This window comes from Otolemur garnettii, unplaced genomic scaffold, assembly GCF_000181295.1.
Source record: "Otolemur garnettii isolate 467f Iridium unplaced genomic scaffold, OtoGar3 scaffold00001, whole genome shotgun sequence".
In the NCBI taxonomy this organism is placed as follows: domain Eukaryota; kingdom Metazoa; phylum Chordata; class Mammalia; order Primates; family Galagidae; genus Otolemur; species Otolemur garnettii.
Window position 1 is genome coordinate 70,095,859 of NW_003852396.1, and position 21,238 is coordinate 70,117,096.

Here is a 21,238-nt window from a genome sequence, read left to right on the forward strand (position 1 = left end):
GGTAATCAGAGAACATACCTCATTGGTTGATGCAAGAATTAAGTGAGATACTCTGTACAAAACACCTGGCACAGTACCTGGCTGCCCACGCAGTGGCTACTATTATTTATTACTTATTTTATTTTTGACGAATAATAATTATATATGTTTATGGTATATTCAGTGTGGTGTCTTGATATACATTACAATAGTAATAAGCCTCACAACCACCCTTTGACTAAGACTTACCAACCTCATTTTGTGGATGAAGAAAACTGAGCCCAGCCATGTCCTGTAGGAGGAAGGAGAAGCTGTAGAAAGTGATCAAACACCATCTCCCCACCCTGGTTCCACACCCCAGACCCCTTTGCACCAAGCCCTATCTTTGAGGTACAAGCCACCTACTGGGGGCACTGGAGGAGGAACTCAGGCCTGGCTTGAGTCTGGCCCTGCCTTTTATGAGCTGTGGGACAGTGGACATGATATTTTCATTCTGAGCCTCAGTTTACTCACCTGTTGCATGGATCTCTAATCCCTGCCCTGAGTACCTCCCCAGGGCTATTATAAAGAAATTATGAAAATACTGAATATTGAATTGAAACGTGTCCGATGTCCTTTGAGGTCTCCCTCACAGTAGCAGATGCTGTCAGCTCCCCCCTTGGGGTTGGGGAAGGGCTGCATCTCATTGGTTTCAAGCCCCAGTGCCTGGCATACAGTAGATGCTCAATAAGTGTTAGCTGAACAAAATTTTGTTCAATGACTCACCGCTATAGGTATGCTTTTAATATGGGGACAGGGAAGGTTCCCCCAGAAGGTGGGATGCTGGAGGTGAAGGATGGAGATAGTCAGGGCCTGGAGAGGTTGGCCATGAGGAGGTTGGCGTCTGGAGCAGGGCTTGGACCCCAAGCTAGGTCCCTGCACTGCCCCTCCTCACTGGCCGGGGCCGGTCTTCCTGGGTGGGATTCCCCAGTGGGAGGCCTGAGGTGGTGGTGTCTTTTGTAGGTGGAGCATCATGGAAGGCGACTGTCTGAGCTGCATGAAGTATCTGATGTTTGTTTTCAATTTCTTCATATTTGTAAGTATTCCTGGGTCTTCCCAGGGTCTGCTGGGGATGGGGCAGAACTGGCTGCTGTCACACTCAGCCAGCTCCTAGGAGGGCACAGGGACCAATACCAGAGGCAGGTGGACCTGCCAGCCAGGTGTTCACAGAGGGGAGGCCCACAGCAGTGCCTACCTGCGCTGAAGAGCCCAACTTCATAGGAGACAAGTTTTACATAGACATTAGATGGGCTCTGCTGGCCAGGGTGGGGGAAGGTGAAGCCCAGCTAGTCCTGGGATCTGACCCCCGGTAAGAAGTGGGGAAGGAGAGAGTGAGGGTGATCAGAGGTCAACAAGAGGGTACCCTACCCAGCCTTATACCCCAGAGCAGTCTATAGACCTCAGATGTGGCAGGGCAGGGCCAGTATAGCCTCTGATGTAATTAGAAACCCCTCTGGGACAGGAAGAGCTGCATCCAGATCCCAGCCCTGCATCTCACCAACTGTGTGATCTGAAACACATTGTACCTCTTAGAACCTCAGTATCTTCATCTCTTAATGACCTACCTCAACAGGTGTTTTGGAAATTAAGCGAGATTAGTTTACAGAGTTCCTGGGATGTGGTTGGCACTTCTCTACCCAATCTATCAATCATGTATACTCAGGTGGCTACCCCACCAGCTGGCAGCCACCAAAGGCTTTGCTGAGGTCCCTGGCATCTCCCAGGAGCTGAGCCACAATCCAAGGTCCCCCTCCCCCACGCTTTCCTGACCCAGCCTCAACCCTTGATCTCAGTGCAGCCAAGACCTGGGTGAATAAACCTCCACTCCTGTCCTTCAGGTCAGGACTGCTGTGGAAGAGGAGCCCCCTTTTGGCCAAGATTGACTATGTCTGTCTCTCTCCCTCTTCCACATCTGTTTTTTATCCATTTCAGCCACTCCCTTGGATTCCCTTCCCTGCTTCATAATCCTAAAGAGCCAAGAGCCCTGCAGACTTGACCTCTAGGCCCAAGGCCACCACTTTCCACACTGGGTAATCCCCAACAAGCTCATTGCTCCTCTAGCCTCAGCGTCCCTGCCCAAAATGGGGCTGGGCCCTCCTTGAAGCAGGCATAGCATACAATTGTAAACTCCCCAAACTCCAACAGCAATAAGGAGGCATAGATTTTCCTGGAGGTTTTGTCAGAGACCAGGGAGAAAGACACTGCCAGACAGATGACAAAAATGGAGACTCCGCCCTTGGCTGTCCTGTATGGCTTCCCTTCTCTCTCTTGCTGGGTCCCTCAGGCCTCTCCACTTTCTCCCTGTCCTAGCCCTGAGGCTACCTACAAATGTCTTTGTCCAAAGCCTTCTCGCAGTTTGCAGGGCAGCTTAGCCAAGCCAAAGCTCAGCAGTTTCCCCATTGCCGGGCTGTCCCTTCTCACACAGGCTTCCTGGCTTCCTGACTCACACGAGGGGATTGCTGGCTCTTCACAGCACTCAGATCCCATGGTGCCAAACTTTGGTTCTCCTTATGACGGGACAACAGGTCTGCTTCCAATACCTCTCTGCACCCGAGGAAAATGGAGCAGATATTAAGGGAAATTTGCTAAATGCTTTCACATCCATTCTGTCCTTTCTTCCTTGGGGCTGTCTTGGGAGGTGAGAAATTGAGTCTCCTTTTAACATGAGGAAGCTAAAAGGCTCAGAGAAGTTAAGCTACTTATCCAAGTTTGCACAGCTAGTAAGTGGCACAGCCCTTTCTCTGGACGAAGCTCCCCTTCTCCAAAGGTAAGTAAGGTGAGGGGAGAGATGGGCCATCCTGACCAAGGCATGGATAAGAAGGCTTTGAGCTGCAGGTTTGAGATGAGGAAACTCACTTTCAGGGTAGAACTCACTGAGAGCTCCTGTTGAGAACAATGATAAGTGACTTTTGTCCGTGTTTTCTCATCCCCTAGCACAGATGGTACACGCACCCAGGGCATGTTCATGGATCTTTGTTGACTGTCATTGGGGCTAGAGCCAGGAAGGCCTGGGATATAGCCCTGACTCTGCCGCACCCTTGCTGTATGACCTTCAGCATGTCATCGGCTCCTTTTGGGCCTCAGTGTACAACTAGAGGGGTGGACTAGATGACTTCCTAATCCTATAGCGCTGACATTTCAGGAGCATATAAAAGTGGCAAGTAAACTCAACATGACATGGCCCTCAGCAGCCAAAATGGGGCCTGAGCCCCCATTTAGAGGATGCGTGCTGCACTTAAGGTCAAGGAAACAGGAAAGTTGAGAGCCATTTGAAGCGTGGCTGGGACCTATGGCTCACATTGCAAATGGAATTTTTGCCCAGCCTCTGCCCCTGCAACCCTGTTCGGGGAATGGTGGGTGTAAGCGGTGTCTAACCTTCCTGTCTGTCTGTTTCTCCTCCCTGCCCCCTTGACTGGCTGGGAACAGCTGGGCGGGGCCTGCCTGCTGGGCATTGGCATCTGGGTCATGGTGGACCCCACCGGCTTCCGGGAGATTGTGGCTGCAAACCCGCTGCTCCTCACTGGCGCCTACATCCTCCTGGCGATGGGGGGCCTGCTTTTTCTTCTTGGCTTCCTGGGCTGCTGTGGGGCTGTCCGTGAAAACAAGTGTCTGCTGCTGTTCGTGAGTAGCCCAACCCCCACCCCACCCATGGGTGCTCTAGGGGGAGGAGGGAAGGCTGCTACTCCCAGACCCTGGCTGGCTTCCATTCAGACAAGTCCTTCCTGAACTGGAGACTGCCAATGCCAGGAGCCACCATCAAGGTCACTGCATCCAGCCCACTCGCTGGTTCTAAAATGTTCCAACATGTTCCAAGACTTGCCTGAAGACTCACAGGGAGCTGGTGCGGGGTGGGGGGGTGGTGAGAGAGACATTAGGCCAGGGCCCCTATACCATCATAGGCTGCCTGTTCACCCTGGCACCTTCTATCCTTCCTCCTGGAGTTTTCTACCTCCCCCATGGCCAGCGAGGACCCTTGACTTGAGGCATGCCTGGTCTGTGTCCACACTCCAGGGAACTCAGAATGAGGGTTTAAGCCAAGAAGACTATCCTCCAGGAGTGGGACAGTCCCTAGCCTTTTCACTTTGCCTTGGTGGCCACAGCTTCCAGAGTATTTGCACTGGGCCAATGTCTGAAGTTTGGGCAAGCTGCCCAAGAAGAGGGGACCTTGGCCTCCAGGTCTGAGCTACTAGCCTTCTCTGAGGCTAGATCAACTGAGAACACTGACATGTTAATCGTGCCCTATATTTGTTTTAAAAACTCTAAAATACTATAACTGTTTAGTAAAATAGCCAAGATAGCTCTTGGATGAATGGTTTCCCTTTGGGATATCCAATTTTAAAACAGAGATGATTTGATCTCAGAAGGTTTCTTATTTACTAACTAGAAACAGTCCCTGAACCCCCTTTATGGGGCACACAGCTAATTACGTGCTCATGACTGGTAAGGGCCAGGTGTGTCCTTCCCCTCCCTGTGGACAGGCACAGGGGAGGCAGCTGAGCCTCTGAGGATGAGTGGAGCCACAGCAGGCCCGGGTTTGAGTGTGCTCCCTGTCCTGTCCCCGGCAGTGTAGCTCCCGGCCAGTTTCTCTACCACCCCAAGCTTTGGTGTCTTCGCCTGTCGATTGGAGCGAGACAAGACAGGCCATGGGCGTCCTAGTGCTCAGGTCTTCTGCATTCCCATGGGCCATGGTGCTTCAGGCCTTTGCCTACTTAACCATCCTTGGTGGGTGGCCTGCTCTCCCCAAAGAGGTCCTGTGGGACCCCAGGACTTGGAGAACTTCTGGGCTGAGCCCAGTCCCACTATAGGGTAAGTTAAAAATAGCCCTGCTTAGGGAAGTACGTGCCTGGCTGGGCTGAGTCAACTGGCAGATACTCCCACCCCCTACCCCATGAGTTGGGGAGAGGGAGTTAAGTGACAGAGAGACCCAGGTTGATCAGGCAGAGGGGTTACTTGGGAGGCTTCTGGAGGGTCCCATGGATGAGCCAGCACCCGATAGCACTGGGACAGAGACGTGGCACCCTGCCTCTGCCCCCAGATGACAGCACAACATACAGGCCCCATTCATGTCACAGTGAGATGCTCCACATCCAGAGAGGAGGTGAGGTCAGCTGAGAAGTGAGTGACAGAGAGCCAGGGGTCCACTGGCCCTTCGACATCACGAACAATGCAGACTTTTCACTGGGAGAGAAACAGAGACAAACTGTGAGTGCCCCCTAGTCAGGCAGTGTTTGCCCTAACGGTGGTGCCAACAGTGCCTGGGAAAGTCTTTACTGAGGAGCCCGAGGGGGCTTTAAAGGGAGCTGGGATATGGGTCCCCGGACACACCAGCCTCCCTCTCCCCCCTCACTTCGGCCCCAGGGGCTCATTCATTGTTAATGGGCTGGGCTGAAGCCAAGACAGGAAGCCAGCCTGGTGCTCTTGGCTGGGCAGGCTGGGCAGGCTGGGGCCCGCTGGCCTCTCAAGTCTACTCCACTAAGTGGCTCCCTGGAACACAAGCCCGCGCCTCAGGGACAGAGATTTGCCCAAAGTCCTCCCTGAGAGAGCTAAGTCCTGGCTGCCAGGCTGGGTCTTTCCCACTGAGCCTGACTGCAGGCCCTCCCCCCCATCCCCTTCCTTCCCCTTCTGTCCCACTCTGCTTTGCCCGTCTGTATGTCACACCCGTTCTTTTCTCGCACTGCCTCTGTCTCTGCCTCTCCGTCTCTGCCTTCCTCTTGATCTTTTCTTCCTATTCCTACGTGATTTCCTGTCTCTCTCCCTGCCCCTCTGTCTACTCCCCCTGACTGCCCTCCTGTCTTCTCCCCTACACTTCCTCTCTCACCAAGGCACAGCACATACAAGCCTAAGGTCACAGTGTGAGTCAAAGGCAGGGACACTTGGATCTAAGTCTCCTGTCTCACAGACCAAAACTGGTCCAGGGGCTCCTAACCTAGAACAGACTCAGTCCAAAATTCACCTAAAATTATGAGCAAAGTATTATGTGAGAGCACGTGTGTGTGTATTGCATGTATGCATTGTGGGTACATGTCTGTGTGTGTGCAAGAATGTTGTGGCACATGTATTGTGTTGCATTGTGTATGTATACGCATACACCTGTTGCGTGTATGGCACACATGTGTGGTATGTGTGCACATGCGCATGTATGTAGTATACATGAAGTGTTTGGGGAGTGTGCTTCTGGAGAAAGGCACCACAGCTCCTAGCAAGTTTTCAAAACAGTTCATGACCTAAGAAATCAGAAGAACCATTCCTCTCTTCCAACCTGAACCTGGCTATGTGGTGGTTCTAGCTGAAGTGAGCCTAGAGTCTCATACTTGGGAGCCTCTGGGATCTTTCTAGAAGCCTTTGACTGCCTACCCAGCCTACCAGAAGAGAAAAAAGGCTTGTCTTGAGATGAGGCCCAGAAAACAAATTTAGCCACCCCCAGGAAGCCAGGCTGATGGGCCCATGGAGAAAGGAGGCCTGGAACAGGGGCTATCTGGGTGTCCCCATCCCTTTCCTCTGAGGACACAGTCCCACAGGGCCCCGGGACAATTAATCCGATGACCACCCAAGGACTAATTTATCTAAATGTCCATTTCTCAACACTCCTATTAACCGACTTTAGGGCGTTCACATACATGGGACAGGTACACCTGTTACGGCAGAGCTGTGACATCCTGTTTTCCCATTTGCTTACCTCTGAGCATTTCAAGGCTTTCTTTTGTCAAGTAATTTATGAGATTGTGATTTTTAAATATATTTTGTAACAAAGCCATGCTAAATTGGAAAAGAGAACGGTAAAAAAGAGACAAGTGTATTCAAAAAAGAGATAAGTGAGCTGAATTGTACACTCAGTATGTAAATTTGGTAAATATTTATTAGAAATGAGAACGGAAAGCAGACACTGCGCACAAACAGATGGTTCAGAAAAGCCTGGAAATGCTCACAAGGAGGCAAAATAGCAGTTTCCGCCCTTTGCTAATTTTTCCATCCTAAGTGTTGTAAATTAAAGGCTCAGGAATCATTGACAGATGTGTCCTTAGGCAAACGGGATGCAAACCCTGGGAAAAGCTCTGAGGAGGGGAAGCCCTGGGGGCAGCACTGCAAGCCCCGTGGGTGGGTCCAGGGGACTCCCCCAAATAGCCAGTAGTAAACCACGTTAGCTAGAGAAGGGGTGTTGGCGGAAGTAATGTTGTGTAGTGGGCCCTGCACATTCCTTCGCTTTCCTGGTCCCTGAGTTACCAGGCTCATTGTTTCATTTCATCTCCTGCTGCTTTAACTCAGTGTAAACTCTATGAAGATGAGGACTATGTCTCCCCATTGTGTATTTGATTGTCAATACCTAGCACATCGCCTGGCACAGAGGAGACACTCAATAAACAGCCCTGGAAGAAAGGAACAGAGAGGAGGTATCAGAGGTATGGGCTCTAGGGTAGAAAAGCTTGGGTTCCAACCTCTGCTCTGCCACTTCCTGGCTGTGTGACCTGAGTCTGGTTACTTAACCTCTCTGAACCCCAGATTCCTCATAGGAAAATGTTGCTAATAGTATCTTCTTCATAGCCATTGTGTTATGTTCATGATCTAGCCAGAAAAAAACGAGTCTCTCTTGTTTGGCTCTGTCCTGGCATGCAAAAGTACTTGATAAGTGGAAAACCAGAAGAACAGGTGTAGAACCACAGAGAGTTCATAGGCCATTGGAAAGTTGTAAGGTCTGGAGGATGTAATGGCTTCCAGCATAACACGGTGTTAAGAGACCGTGTTCTGGCATTAGGGTTCCCATTTTCAAGCCCCTGGTATACAAGATGAAGGAAACAGGGGTAAAGTCAGGGGAAGGGTCCAAAAGCAGGAGACGAGGCCAGTCCAGGGATTGAAAAGACTTTATTAGAAGAGAAAAAGAGCAGAGTGGAGTCTGACCAGGAGTCCACTCAGCTTTCACACAGTTTCAAGAGGCTGTTATTATCCCTTATTAAGAGGGTTGGATGTGGGAGGGGGGTGCCAGGGGGAGTCTTTCTCTTCTGCAGAGTTACTGATTATTGCGCCAAGATCAAATAGTTACTCCCTCAATTTTGCCACCATGCTGGGGTAGGAAGTTACTGTTCTATTGTTTCCCAGGAACACTGGCTTGAAATATTCCAAGAAGGGTTGGGGAGGGGATTGCTGTGATCACACAGTTTAGTTTCTGGCTTGCTTTCTCTCATCCATTGTTTCCCAAGATGGCCGTGCCCTTGTCAGGGTCCTGAGGATTTCTTTCCCACACCATCTACCAGCTGTGCCAGCCTGGGCCAGGTACTGCTCCTCCCAGAGTCACAGTCCCCATTGGTAAGAGGCAGGCTGCTGAGAGGGGGTGATGAAATGAGCCTTGCAAGGTCCAGAGCACCCAAGTCATAGGTGCCCGGGAGAACACCCACACTGACTTTTGTCTGCATGAATGCCACACTTCCTCTTGGCTCTGGGCAAATGTGTGAGCAGCTGTTATGTCATGCCAGCCTGGTGCGAAGCACTTCACCTGCATTATCTCACGCAAGCCTCTCGAGGTCATCCTGGATGGCGCACATACGCCCCAGAGTGACGGGCACACAGAGTGCACGGGGCTTGCGAGCTGCCTCGTTCATAATTTATACTGTCCGGGCTGAGGCCGGCAGGCACGCCAGCTCAAGTGTATCGCCGAGGATGGAAACCATTTCCCAGGCTGCTCTTTGCCAGCCTGAGCACCTGCCAGCGGCCGTAGCAAGAGGGCAGAGGGCAGGGAAGGGCTCCTTGTAGATGCTGCATATGGTGGAACCAGATGACCATCCATTATTGGCCAAATGGAAGTGCCAGGACCCCTGCCAGAGGGCTCTGTCACTGTCGCAGGAGAGGAGAGACTACAGAGGTGGAAAATACATCACTCAGTGGCCACTCAGCCTAGGAGTCAGCCAGCCTCATGCAAGTGAGGATTGTTCGGGTGACAGAATACATAGTAAGAGTGTCAACTGGGGGCAGCCTGCCCAGGGCATAAGAGCCCCTCTGTCACTCTCCTGTCTGGTTGAGGAACTCCTTCTCTGAACTCAGCCCAAAGTTACTTCCCCTGCAGAAAGTGCAGAAGCTTCTGGCCTGGGATGTGACCCTTCTTTCTGTGTGTGGACCCCAGCAGGCTGCCCCCTGACCTGTCGGGACAGACCTCCATGCTCAGAAGAGTTTCCGACAGGCCAGGCCCTGAGCTTCACTCTCAGAGATCAGTAGTAGCAGGACACTTGGAGCAGGAGGAAAGGGTTTGCTCTGAACCTCCCCACTGCACACCTTTCTTGGTTTCACTTTCCTCAAATGCCAAAAAGGGAACTAAGCAGAAAAGGAACCTTGGGAACAGCAGTGGTGCTGATGCCCGGCAGGCCTCTGTGAGACCACAGCCTGTGTTGGAGCAGCTGGACCCTGGTAAAACCCTCGGGGAGCCTCACACACCTGAGGGGCACCCAGCGGACATAGCAGAGCTTGACGAAGGCCAGTGAGCCAACTTAGGGATGAGGGAGAACAAACCCCCATCCAGAGCTGGCTGCCCTGTTCAAGCAGGGGATTCTCCTTGGGTTTGGACATTTAAAACAATAAAACCCATTTGATAGATCTTAATCTTAGCAATATTTCACATCCATGTCCTGGGTGGGTATCCCCTAAATCCATCCTGAGCACTCTCTAAAGAAGTCCATGCAATCTGGAGACACCTCCAGACCTCAACAGAGCAGCCGCTGGTGAAGCTGAAAAGTCAGGAGGGAACATGACTGGGAGCTCCCTGGGTGGGGATAAAGTGACGAAAAACTTTCCTGTGACCAGGAGAGACACATTCCAGGAGAGAGACTCCCCAAAGCATTGTCCTCGGCCCCCAGTGCATCTGTAAGGAAGCCAGTGCTGAGTGTGTCAGTGAGAGCTGGGCTCAGAGGGGTCGCAGAAGGGGCCTGCACTGGGCTGGAGTGCCCTCAGCACCGAGCTTGTCTGCAACATAGGAAATACTTTCACATCCATTATGTCATTATTCTCCATGGGTCGCTGCATCCCCATTTTACTGGTGAGGAAACTGAGGCTTGAGGGCTTTGAGTGTTTGTCCCACATCACACAAGGCTAGGCGGGACCTGAGGTGTCCCCATGTGAAGCCCAGCACCCTTTGCCTCCTTGTAGCTGGCACATGTTGTGCAGGCGGGTGGTTCTGAGGATGAAACCCCAGGGAGCAGATCAGGACAGCCGCCCAGGTACCTGGGAGGGCGTATAAGAACAAGTCTCTGCGAATGCACCAGGTAGTAAGTCCTCTCCCAGTGGTTTCCAGGTAAGGTGATAACAGACTCTGTAAACGCCAAGGGCACCAGCAATGCTGAGTAATGAAGGCAAGGCCACTACCACTTTCTTCTGCCAACCGCCCTTGGCCCGAGAGTGCCTATGATGACTGTGCCTAAGACATAGCAGATGGCAAGGTCTCCATGGCAAGGCCTTCACTCATGAGTTCATTCATTCAGCTAATGGTCACACATCGACACCACACTGCCTCAGACATCAGGGAAGGCTGCGAGCTGAGTTATAGCCCCTGAGTTAGTGCCATGCTCATGGGGGTCTCTCTGTTAGGAGGGAGGCGCCTTCCTGGTAGAGGCAGCACAGACTGTGAGGGCCCCCAAACAGCAAGTATCGTGGTTCATCTGGGGAACATGAGGAATTAAGCTAGTAGAGGGGAGGAGGCTGGGTCAGAAAGACATCAGACCCCTGGCCCCTGGGTTTTAGGACTTGGGCAGTCACACTACCTTCTTTCCAATCTTATTCCTTTATTTCTGCTAAAGATCAGTGTGTCCTCACCACTTCCTATGGGAACCAGAGACAGTGGGACAGAGAGAGGTGGCCCTGGCTAGTGAGGTGGGGAAAGCTAGCTGGGATCGATCCCCAGGAGCTCAGGATTCCACAGCTTGTACAAGCCACCTGAGGGGGCCCAAACAGCCACTGGTGTAGGGTTGGTTGTTCAGGCTGGACATTCTCTAAGGGCTGCCATTGGCATGGAAGGTGTATTTATTTGTTTATTTTTTTCTTATTTTTACTTTTCTTATTTTTAGTCAACAAACTGTTGACTTCAAGGATGGATCATTCATGTTATGAAAAATGTCTGACTTATGGCAGTAGAATGTCTTCATCTTACAAAATCAGTTTACTGTATACTACGTCAACTGGGTGACAGATGGGAGCAGGTGGCTGCCCCATCCCTTCCTGCCATCCCTCGCACTCACACACCTGCCCCCTCTCTCTGCAGTTCTTCCTGTTCATCCTGATCATCTTCCTGGCGGAGCTCTCGGCAGCCATCCTGGCCTTCATCTTCAGGGAAAATGTAAGTACTGGGCCCGGGCTCTCTCACCTACTGCTGCTGACATGAGGTTGGTGGCCATTCAGAGTCAGTGCCATGCTTTCCACCCCGGGATGGGTCTCAAGAATTGGTAGCCTCTCATCCAGCCCAGCCAGGCCCCATGGGCCACAGAGTGACCCCTGGGAGCTTCTTCCTACAGAGGCTTTTCCAGAAAGTCACAGAGTCCTGAGGAACTTCAGGAGTCTCTGCTCTCAAAGCATCAGTGCAACCCCTACCTGATTCTGGAACACCCCTTTCCCTACCTCGCCCAGTGGTAGCCTCGCCGATGGTCAGGATAGCCAGAGTGGCTGTCCCAAGCCCTAACGTGTGTACTGTGTAGGAAGGAGCACAGACAGAGTGCTCTCAGAGGAGGCCCTGCCTCGTGTCCTCTCTGGACAACTTGGCCCCACAGGCTACCTTATTCTAGAGGATTCAACTACCTGGGGCACCAGCTTCCTTCTCTGAATTGACAAGAGCCCAGGACCACAGCCAAGGGGGGCTAGAAAAGAAACAGGATAGAGGAAGAGGGATACAAGCAGGAGATGCAGGGGCTTCGGGGGTTGGGGAGGTAAGTGGTTGGCCTAGAGGGGAAGAGGAGGCCCAGCAGCTTGTGTATAGAGGATGGCGCCTAGATGGCCTCCCTCTGCTGGGCAGCTCCTGGGGTCTTTCCCATTGTAGTGGGAAGGAAGGAGGGTCTTTAGACCTCAACAGAGTATTTTGTGAGTAGCAGTGACTTACAAGGACATCTCTGGAAACTGGATGTACAGACTCCTTGCCCTACACCATAGCTTCTTCAGGACCTGTAACCTGGGGGCCTCTGGTTGGCTCTGTCTGGGGAGCAGCTTGGGGGAAAGGGTAGGGAGGAAGAAGATAATCCCTCCTTTTGGGTAGTGTTGCTGTAGGCTGAGCAAGGGTCTCAGCTGTCCTGGCCTAGGGTTTGCTAAGGGAGGTGTCTGTGTGTGCAGACTGACTTTCCATGCTGGGGGTAAGGGGCCTGCCCCAAGCTGGTGCCTTAGGAGAATCCCTGGGGGCCTGACAGCAAGACATGGATAGAGGCCCTAGCTCTCATGCCCCCACCCCAAACACATGGCAGGAGAGGCAAGTGAGGGGCCAAACTGCCAGGCCTCACCCCACTCTCTCTTGCTGCCCCCAGCTCACCCGAGAATTCTTCACCAAAGAGCTCACCAAGCACTACCAGGGCAATAATGACACAGACGTCTTCTCTGCCACCTGGAACTCGGTCATGATCACAGTGAGTAATGCCCTCCCCCCAAATATGCTATGAGTATTCAGAACCACGATGCCCACATGCCACATGTGAATAATCAACCAGGGCACTCTCCCCAGCCCCAGCCCCAGCCCCAGCCCCAGCCCCAGCCCCAGCCCTGGCCTCAGAATCAGGAACCATGCAGCATTCCAGGCAGCTGGTCACAGTCCAGACTCAGAGTACAACCTGTCTGCTACCCATGTCTTGGGTCATTGTCATTGATGATAATAACTATAGAAACTTATTGAGTGCTTACTAAGGGCCCAGTGAGGTAGCAGTTGGTCTACCACCCCCATTTTACAGATGAGGACACTGAAGGCCCAGAGAAACTAGTGACTCTCCCACAGGTCCACAGGAGGACAGGTGGAGCCAACCCACACGGAGTCTTCTGACTCCATTGCAGACACTCTGTCCTCTGCCCTCGGTGTCCAGCTCCTGTCCACCACACCCTTCTCTTTGTTCTCCTCCTAGTTTGGTTGCTGTGGGGTCAATGGGCCTGAAGACTTTAAGTTTGCATCAGTCTTTCGACTCTTGACGCTGAACAGTGAGGAGGTGCCCGAGGCCTGCTGCCGGAGAGAGCCGCAGAGCCGGGACGGGGTCCTGCTGAGCAGGGAGGAGTGCCTCATGGGCAGGAGCCTATTCCTGAACAAGCAGGTACTGGGCTAGGCAGGGGAATGGTCCACTGGGACCTGGGTGGCCAGAGCTGGGTGGGAGATGATACCAGCCCAGAGAGTCTGAAGCCACTCCAGGAATCCCAGGGAAATGTTGGCTATGATATGAGATTTCTGTACCTGGGTGGGGCTGATGGAGGCTCCTGAGATCCAACCAAAATGAGGAAGAATGAGGGTAAGAGATGATCCTGGTTGGAGTGGGCACTTGGGCTGCACTTAAGGGGTGAATAGGAGTTTTCCAGTGTGTCCTGAGCTGCTGATGATGCAGGTCTGTGGAGGAGGGACAGAAGCAGAATTACATGGTGGGGGAGGGGGGACCTCTTTAGCCATATGCTCTCTTTTGGAGGTAGCTCACATTTGCCATGTGGGCACACCCTCTGGCCCTAAGGGAGCAAAGTCTTCCTGATCTGTCTCTCCAAGATCAGAGAAGTTCTTAGACTTCTCTGCCCCTCTGTCAGCCAAAGACTTCACCTAAGCTAGGAGGAAAGGTTTCCTGTGCTGAGTGTGGCTCCTCTAGGGGAAACAAGGGCCCAGCTTTGGCTGCACCATACAATGCCCTTGTACTTGGTCTACCTCCCTCCTACTGACCACCCCCCCTCCCACAGCAAGGCAGGAAAGGAGGTAGAGGACGGGCCAGGGTGACGTGAGCCCCTAACCCAGTGGTTCTCAACCTTCCTAATGCCGATACCCTTTAATAAGGTTCCTGTGGGTCGTGAGAACCAATGGTCTAACCCAAGACCCTCACTTGATTAGGCCTTTAACGAGGATCTCATGGGATAGTTCCAGATGCAAGAGACACAGCAGGGGACAGGAGACAAGGCCCCTGCTCCCGCAGAGTTCATAGTCTAGTTAGAGGAAGATGATGAACAAGCAGCAAACAAAAAGTAGTAATTTCACATGGTAACAATTGCTATGAAGAAAATAAAACCAGATGGTAGACTGGAATGGGCCTGCGGGTAGAGGGGGGGTGCAAGGTAGGCTTCTCAGAGTCCCAGAGGAGTGACAATAAGCAGAGGCCTGACTCCTGGTGCCCTGATAGGGCCCTTTCCAGCCTCAGCTCTGTTCTACCAACTCAGCACCTCCAGCCCCTGTACCAGCCCATGGCACATCAAAGGATTTACAAGGCCCCAAGGGCCACATTCCCTCTGCCCCAGCCCTGCCATCCTGCATTGGGAGAGAGCGACACAAAGAGAGAACCAAGCCCCCTGGGATCAGGCCACTGTGGGCTTAGGGCCACCCCAGGAGCTAGGTCCCAGAGACCTGCTTTGGGGAGCTACTCAGAATACAGGGCAGGGGTTCAAGCTTTGATAGCAGGCAGGACAGAACTGGTTCCTGCTGGGTCACCCTTGCTGAGACACCGTATCTGGACTTGGGATTCCCTATACTATGGCAGAGACTGCTGACTGTCTCCCCCTCTATAGTCTCCCTTCCTCATCAGGTGAAGGCTGCATTTCCCAGCCTCCCTTGCAGCTAAGCCAGGTAACCAAGTTCTCCACAATTGGGAGCTGAGCAGAGGTGACTCATGCAACCCAAGTCACATCCTTAAGAGAAAGTGCTGTGTCCACCCCACCTCTTTTTCCCATGGCTGGACTGCAGCTGTGGTTTATGGTGACAAGCCATCTGGGTCCTTGCAAAGGAGAGCAGCACCTGTGATGGCAGAGAATCCAGAGAGATGGAGCCTGGGCTGCTGACAGCTCCATGGAGCAGAGAGGTCACCACAGCTCAGAATTTGATGTGAAAGACAAATGAATTCCTAACTTGTTGAAGGAACTGTCATTTGGAATGACCATTGCCCATAGGAAAACCTACATCCTTCTAATGCTTTTCAGGGAGGCTTCCCTTGGGCCGTATTCCTTCGGGGTGTCATCAAATATGCTTCCCATTTCTAGATTCATCCTTCAGTAGGATTTCTCCTTCTGTCTCTTGGGCATGGCTTCCAGATCAGAGCTTGGCAGAGAGGTCCCTGCACAGCCACATTAGTGCTTTCCGATGACTCTGTTTCTCAGGAGGACTGTCCAAGATTGACTTCTGGGATTTCTTTTCTGTGAGACTCACATCCCTTCTGAGCATCTTCCCTTTTAAAAGCCTCTGCTATGGGACTGTCTCTGTTTGTTTTTTCTCCAAAGCCTACTTCCTCGAAGCCCAGGGTGCATTTCTGACTTTTCCTCCAGGCCCATAGGATGGGTACTGGAGGAGCCAAGCTCTATCTTGGGGCTTGTGGGGGGTGCATGCAAGGAGGAGGTGATGAGGACGACCCTATAGTTTTGGGTTTGGGGAAGCCCTAGGATCTGGTTTGCGGCACATTGGGTATGAAGTACCTTTGGAGCAGCCAAGCAGAGGGGCCCAGTAGGTGGATGAGTATGTGGAGTGGAGCTCAGCAAGGAGGGGTCCGCACTAGAGATACACATGTGGGAGTTGGTGCATGTGGGTGATCATTGTGGGGGTGACCTAGGCCCAGCGGCCCCTTGTGTGATTAGGGAGTGGCTGTGGACGGGAGCAGGGGATAGGGGCATGGCCTCCCCTCCGAGAAGGAAGATGGCACTGGCAACAACTGATGTGGTCAGGGCATCAGCAGCCTGCTGGCAGGCTGCGGAGAGAGGGTCCCCTATCTGTATGTCACAGGGTGGGGGTTGGGGGATGAGGTGATGTCCAGGAATGCAGAAGGCAGTGCTAGGCTCTCCATCCTGGACCTGGCCCTCAAGAGGGAGAAACGAGCCTTCCCGAAGCCAGGCTCCCATTCCCTTTGGAACAGGAAAGAGTTTGGAATCCTCCTCTGTAAATTCTTCCCTTCCTCCTATTGTGTGACCTTGAGCAAATCACCCACCCACTCTCTCCCTCCCTTTCCTCGTTGGTAAAATGTAGGTAAGCCCCTCCTTCCCAAGGGGCTGTAATGAGGATTAAATGAGAAAGAGCCCACAGGGCCCTGGCAAAGTTCCTGAAAGAGTGGATACTCACCAAGTGGGGGTGGCACTGGCTTGTCCATTCTCCAACCCCTGCCCCAGGGTATCTCAGGACCAGTGAAACCCCATCGGCCAAACTTGTGTGCTGGGTTCAGTCCGAGGAACTGAAGGGTCTTATGGTGCCAAAGTCTGATTGGGAGCTAAGCAGGCAGGGCCTCAGGTGCCACACAGCAGGGCTCCGGAAACACCAGCCCTCTGCTGGACCAGGTCCCCGGCATCTCACCAGTTGCCCCAGGTGAGGCATGGCAGAGTCAATTTCATGCTCGGGAAGGGATTTGTTACTTTTCCCCTCCTCTTGAGCTGTGCACATTGTCTCATCTTGCAGTGACACTCCAGTGCATGGGGAAACCCACACACCTGATCTGTGCTCACTTTCTACCACCCAGGATATGCTTAGAGAGAGGACATCCTAACATGGCTTGCTCCATGCCAGCACTGTTCAAGGGCTTTATTGGTATATCTTATCTTATCCTCACCCCATAGATAGTCTAAGTAGCCCCGTTTTATAGATGGGACGACTGGGGCATAGGAAGAATAAGTAGCCCAGAGTCACAGAACAAATGAGTGGCATGGCTGGGTGGGGACCCCAAGTTGCTGAACTCCAGGACCTCTGTGTAACAATCGCTGATACCTCTCCCCTGGGTCATTGCCACTTCCCTTTTGGACATCCTCGTGAAGGGCTTGGCAAACTTGCCTTCCCTTCATGTGTGTGTTGAGGTTGGGGAGGTGCTATTATGTGGCTGGCCTGGTGAGCAGGTGGCATGCTAAGGGGACTATGGGAGGCCAGAAGGCTGATGCCAAGACAACCCATCTCTTTCCTTACTTCCATAGCAGGTCAGTTTTTTGCTGTTAGTGGCATTCTGGTGCTTTAAAAAATTGTTAAACAGAAGGCTTGAGGTCAGCCCAACTCTGTAGGGCAGATCCAGGGTGGCCCTAGGGCCTGGTGGGGAAGATGGTCTCCTCTGCCAGCTCTGAAGGGACCTCCAGCCACGCCAGCTTCCTGTAGGGTAGAGTGTAGGGCCTCTGGGCTGCGCTAAGGGCTCTGTCCCAATCATAGAGCCCTTGGCTGGGCTATCAGCAGCATAGCCAAGACAAGGCCTGAATGTTCCGCTAGTTCTTCTTTTCCTTGTTATCATCTCTGGGCCTGGGGTGTCTCAAGGTCCAGCCATAGCACAGGCATTAGAAATTAACTGGGCATCTGCCCGTAATGCTGGTTCCTGGGATCCATGCCAGACCCACTGATCCAGGGTCTTGGGGTGAGGCCTTGTCATCTTCATTGTTAACCACTTCCCAGATTACCCTGGGGCATGCTCAGTCCCAGCAGCTCTGTGGGTCTTGGTCATTGTGCTGGAGGGGTCTGTTTGTATCTGGAGATACCCTGTGTGTTATACTGCGGAGCCTCCAGAAGGGCCGGTGGGGTCTCTCCCTGTGCCCATCCTGGTCAGCCTCTACCAGGCAGACACCAACCAAAATACCACCTGACCACTATCCCCAGATCAGACCCTGCCATCCCCCAGACCTAGTGTAGCCTCCTCAGTTCCACTTCCGGCCAAAGAGGCAAGGGTTCTGAGTTATTGACTATAGGCAAGCGTGAGCATGTGGGCACCCAAGAATCTTAGGTCTCAATAGTGCCCAGAAACGGCAACAGTCACCCAAAAAGGACGGGGCAGGATCCCCCACTCCCACCCCAGGGACTTCTTTCCTTGCAAGTTCTCTGCTTGGGCCAAAGACTATGCACATTCCCATAAAGGAAAGAAAATTCTCTCCTTTTGCATATACATTTCACTCAGAGCAACCACCATGCTTCTGCCTCTGTGGTCAGCACAGGGGAGGGGGTGATGTTGGGGACACAAAGATGACATAAGTCAGCGGCACTCAAAGTCAAGGAGGGCAGCCCCTGGCTGTACACTGGCATTCTCTTGCACACTCTGTCCCCCCCCATCTCACCCCCCGTCTGTCTTTCACTGGGTTTCTCTTTATCTGTGCCTATCTGGGTTCATACACCTCCAGGACTGCTGAGAAAGCAGTAATAGCCTGGGAATTGTATCCCTTCAGAGGAGCCCTGTGGACTGGCTAGTCCAGGAAGGCTGCCAGGAGGAGATGAGATGTAAGCAGGGTTTTGATGGATGAACTGTATTTTCTTAAAGCAGAGGCTGAAAACTCCTTCAGCAGCCATGCAGATAATGGGAAAGAGTTGGGGGGCATACAAAATAGGGAACGAGGGGGGACTGTGGACCCCAGGGAGCACCTATCCTACCAGAAGCGAGCAGCTGCTTCTGGTGCTGATGAGGCCATGACGTCTTGCCTAGCTGGATCTGATTATTCAAGAGCAGCAGAAGTCTAGATATTTATGGGAATTTCCCCAGCATCCCATTCACTGTGGTAGTTACTCAGAAAGGGTCTGTGACTGACTGGGCCTACAGGCTGGCGGATTTCAGCTCCACCTCATGGACTGGGTGACTGGGGGATAGCTTTGGCACAATGCTGTCAAATCACTGTTTGGATGAGTGTTTGCCTCCTACCTGCTCCCATCACCCTGTCCCCACAGCAGCTGGACAGGGTAAGCCTGCTACTACCTGAGCTCTGGGGTCACATGCCACAAAGCCTAGTCCTGACACTGGCCAGACTCCAGATTGTCCCTCCTGGCTGTGGCTTGACCTTTGGTCCTTCCCTCCAAGGGCTGCTACACCGTGATTCTTAACACCTTTGAAACCTACGTCTACCTGGCTGGGGCCCTCGCCATCGGGGTGCTGGCCATTGAGGTGAGTAAGGGTCCCACTTCTGCCGCTCTGCAGAGGGCAGCCTGCCCCCGTTTCCTTACCCAGGACCAACTGGGTACCTGCTATAAGCACTGGAGGGTACAAGCCCATCTGTCTATTTACCACCAAAGCAACATCCTTAGACTCTGGAGAGGATGTCTAGAGCCAGTCTCCCAGCAGTGGGGTGGGCAGGCCCTGAGAGATACCCCTCAACGCTGCATTCCAACTCCTCTTCCCTGCCCCCACCTCCACCCTAGCTCCAAAGTCCAGGGTGTACTCTTGACTTGTGGAGTGGGGAGCAGCCTGTGGTTCTAGATCAGGCCTATTCTCTTTGGAGTGTTCAGGGCCTACAGGGCCTAGTTAACCTGCCAATGGTGATCATAGCTCCCTCTGCCCCAGGCCCCAGAGTCCCCTCCAGAAAGGTAAGCCCTGCAGACAGTTTGCAGCCACCACTAGGTGGTGCTCCTGCCAAAGGGAGGATCTGCTGCCTTCTCCAGCAGTCCTCCCTGGGATATCAAACCTACCCATGGGGGCTGGATGGGCACCGTCGCCTACCCCTCACCAGACACTCTGGAGACTCAGCCAGCCCTTGGCCTAGGGCCTGCAGGGAAAGGAAATCAGATAGACTGATCCTCAGTTTCCTACTGTGCCTAGCAGCCCCACTGGGAGTGGTTCTGTGGAGGCCATCAGGGATGGGGGACAGAGAAGTCCCTTTATCTAGTCATTTATCCAACACTGAGCCCCTGCCATGTGCTAGCACTGTTGTAGGTGAACAAGTCCTCTCATGGGAGGCAACGATGAGCAAGAACTGGGGAAGTCTCAGGAACGTGTCCCAGGCAGGAAGAGCAAGGCTTTAGAGTCCCCAGCTCCCACTCTCCCCAGATGCAGGACATCTGAGCCATTTTCCTCATGTATAAAATGGTGCAAATTACCCTGCTCCTAGGTACTGTGAGATTGCAGAGGATGGGGACATCTGTACTTGATCCTCTGCCTCACACCCTGCCCAGCTGCAAGCTGGTGCTGCCCCTACAGGAGGCAGATTGCTATTAGAGGCGGAGCCTCTACTGTGCCAGCCTGGCCCGATCTCCCCTGCCCACTGAGCTTCCTGGAGACTCGGCTGTGAGCTGTGTCTTGGGGACTATTCCTTGGGCTACTTGCAAGAAGAGCTCTGGCTGTGGTGACATCGGTAATCTGGTCAGAGGGGAGTCCTTGAGGCAGGGTCTCTGCCTGCTTCACCTCCCCAGAGCCCTCAGACAAGCATCCGGGGATTAACTGCATAACTCTGGGAGGGTTGATGTTCACAACAGTCCTGCATCTGCTAGCTGACAGGCAAGTTCTGTCCTTAGATAACTGTCTCAGCTTAAATCTCACCACCTTCCTGTGAGCTAGCAGGGAAAGTACAGGGTGCCTCAAACCTTGGCTCCCCACTGGTAGCTGTGTGACTTTGGCAGCTTATGTGACCTCTCTGTGCCTTGCTTCCTGGTCCATGGAAAGGTTTCTGAGAAAGCACGTTAAACACTGCCTGGCACTCGGGAAGCTCTGGATACATACTCAGGCCCAGAGAAGCAAAGTGCTTTGCTCAAGATCAATGCTGACAAATCAGGGAGCTGGATCTGGCTCAAGTTTCCAAAATCCCCATTCTCCCCATGATGCTTCATAAAAGGGGCCGAGGGCTGGTGAGAGGGGCTTGACCCCAGGGGCATATCAGGAATCCCCCCCAGGGGGTAGGTACTGCCCCTGGGCCCGTCCTGCCCAGAGGCAGATGGCCCCTTCCCTTCAGAGTGGGCTGGGCAGGGGGCTGTGGGGCCAGCCTGATGAGCTGACTCCTGCTTGCTTTGCAGCTTTTCGCCATGATCTTCGCCATGTGCCTCTTTCGGGGCATCCAGTAGATGGTGTGGCCTGATGCCTTGCCCTGCCCACCACTGCCCAGCACCCAATGCACTCCCCTGCCCCTTCCGCTGTCCTCTTGGCCCCAGGGGAGGCAATGAGGCCATCATGGATGGCCAGGAGAAGGGTCAAGGGAATAGAGCTATTTTTTTAAGAAGACAAAAAATGAAGACAAAAGTAAGAACTGATGTACCCTCGCCTGGACTCCAGGGCAGGTGCCATGAGCTCTCCGCAGGGACCCCAGCGCCTGGCCCAGGACACAGTCTGCTCTAGAGACCAAAGGAACATCAGTCCCAGGTCCCCTCCTTGGCTCAGCCAGACTCTGGTATCCCTAGGCCCGGGCCCTCTGTCCT

At 53.0% G+C, this 21,238-nt stretch overlaps 1 protein-coding gene across 1 annotated transcript; it reads left to right on the forward strand.

Moving 5' to 3' along the window:
* The first annotated feature begins 986 nt into the window (after positions 1-986).
* Positions 987-20,887, forward strand: TSPAN18 (tetraspanin 18). Its single transcript, XM_012801490.1, has 7 exons — positions 987-1,054; positions 3,445-3,639; positions 11,252-11,326; positions 12,495-12,593; positions 13,080-13,262; positions 18,918-19,001; positions 20,840-20,887. The coding sequence occupies exons 1-7, from the start codon at positions 992-994 to the stop codon at positions 20,885-20,887; spliced, it is 747 nt and encodes a 248-aa protein (XP_012656944.1). The 5' UTR covers positions 987-991.
* The last annotated feature ends 351 nt before the right edge of the window (positions 20,888-21,238 follow it).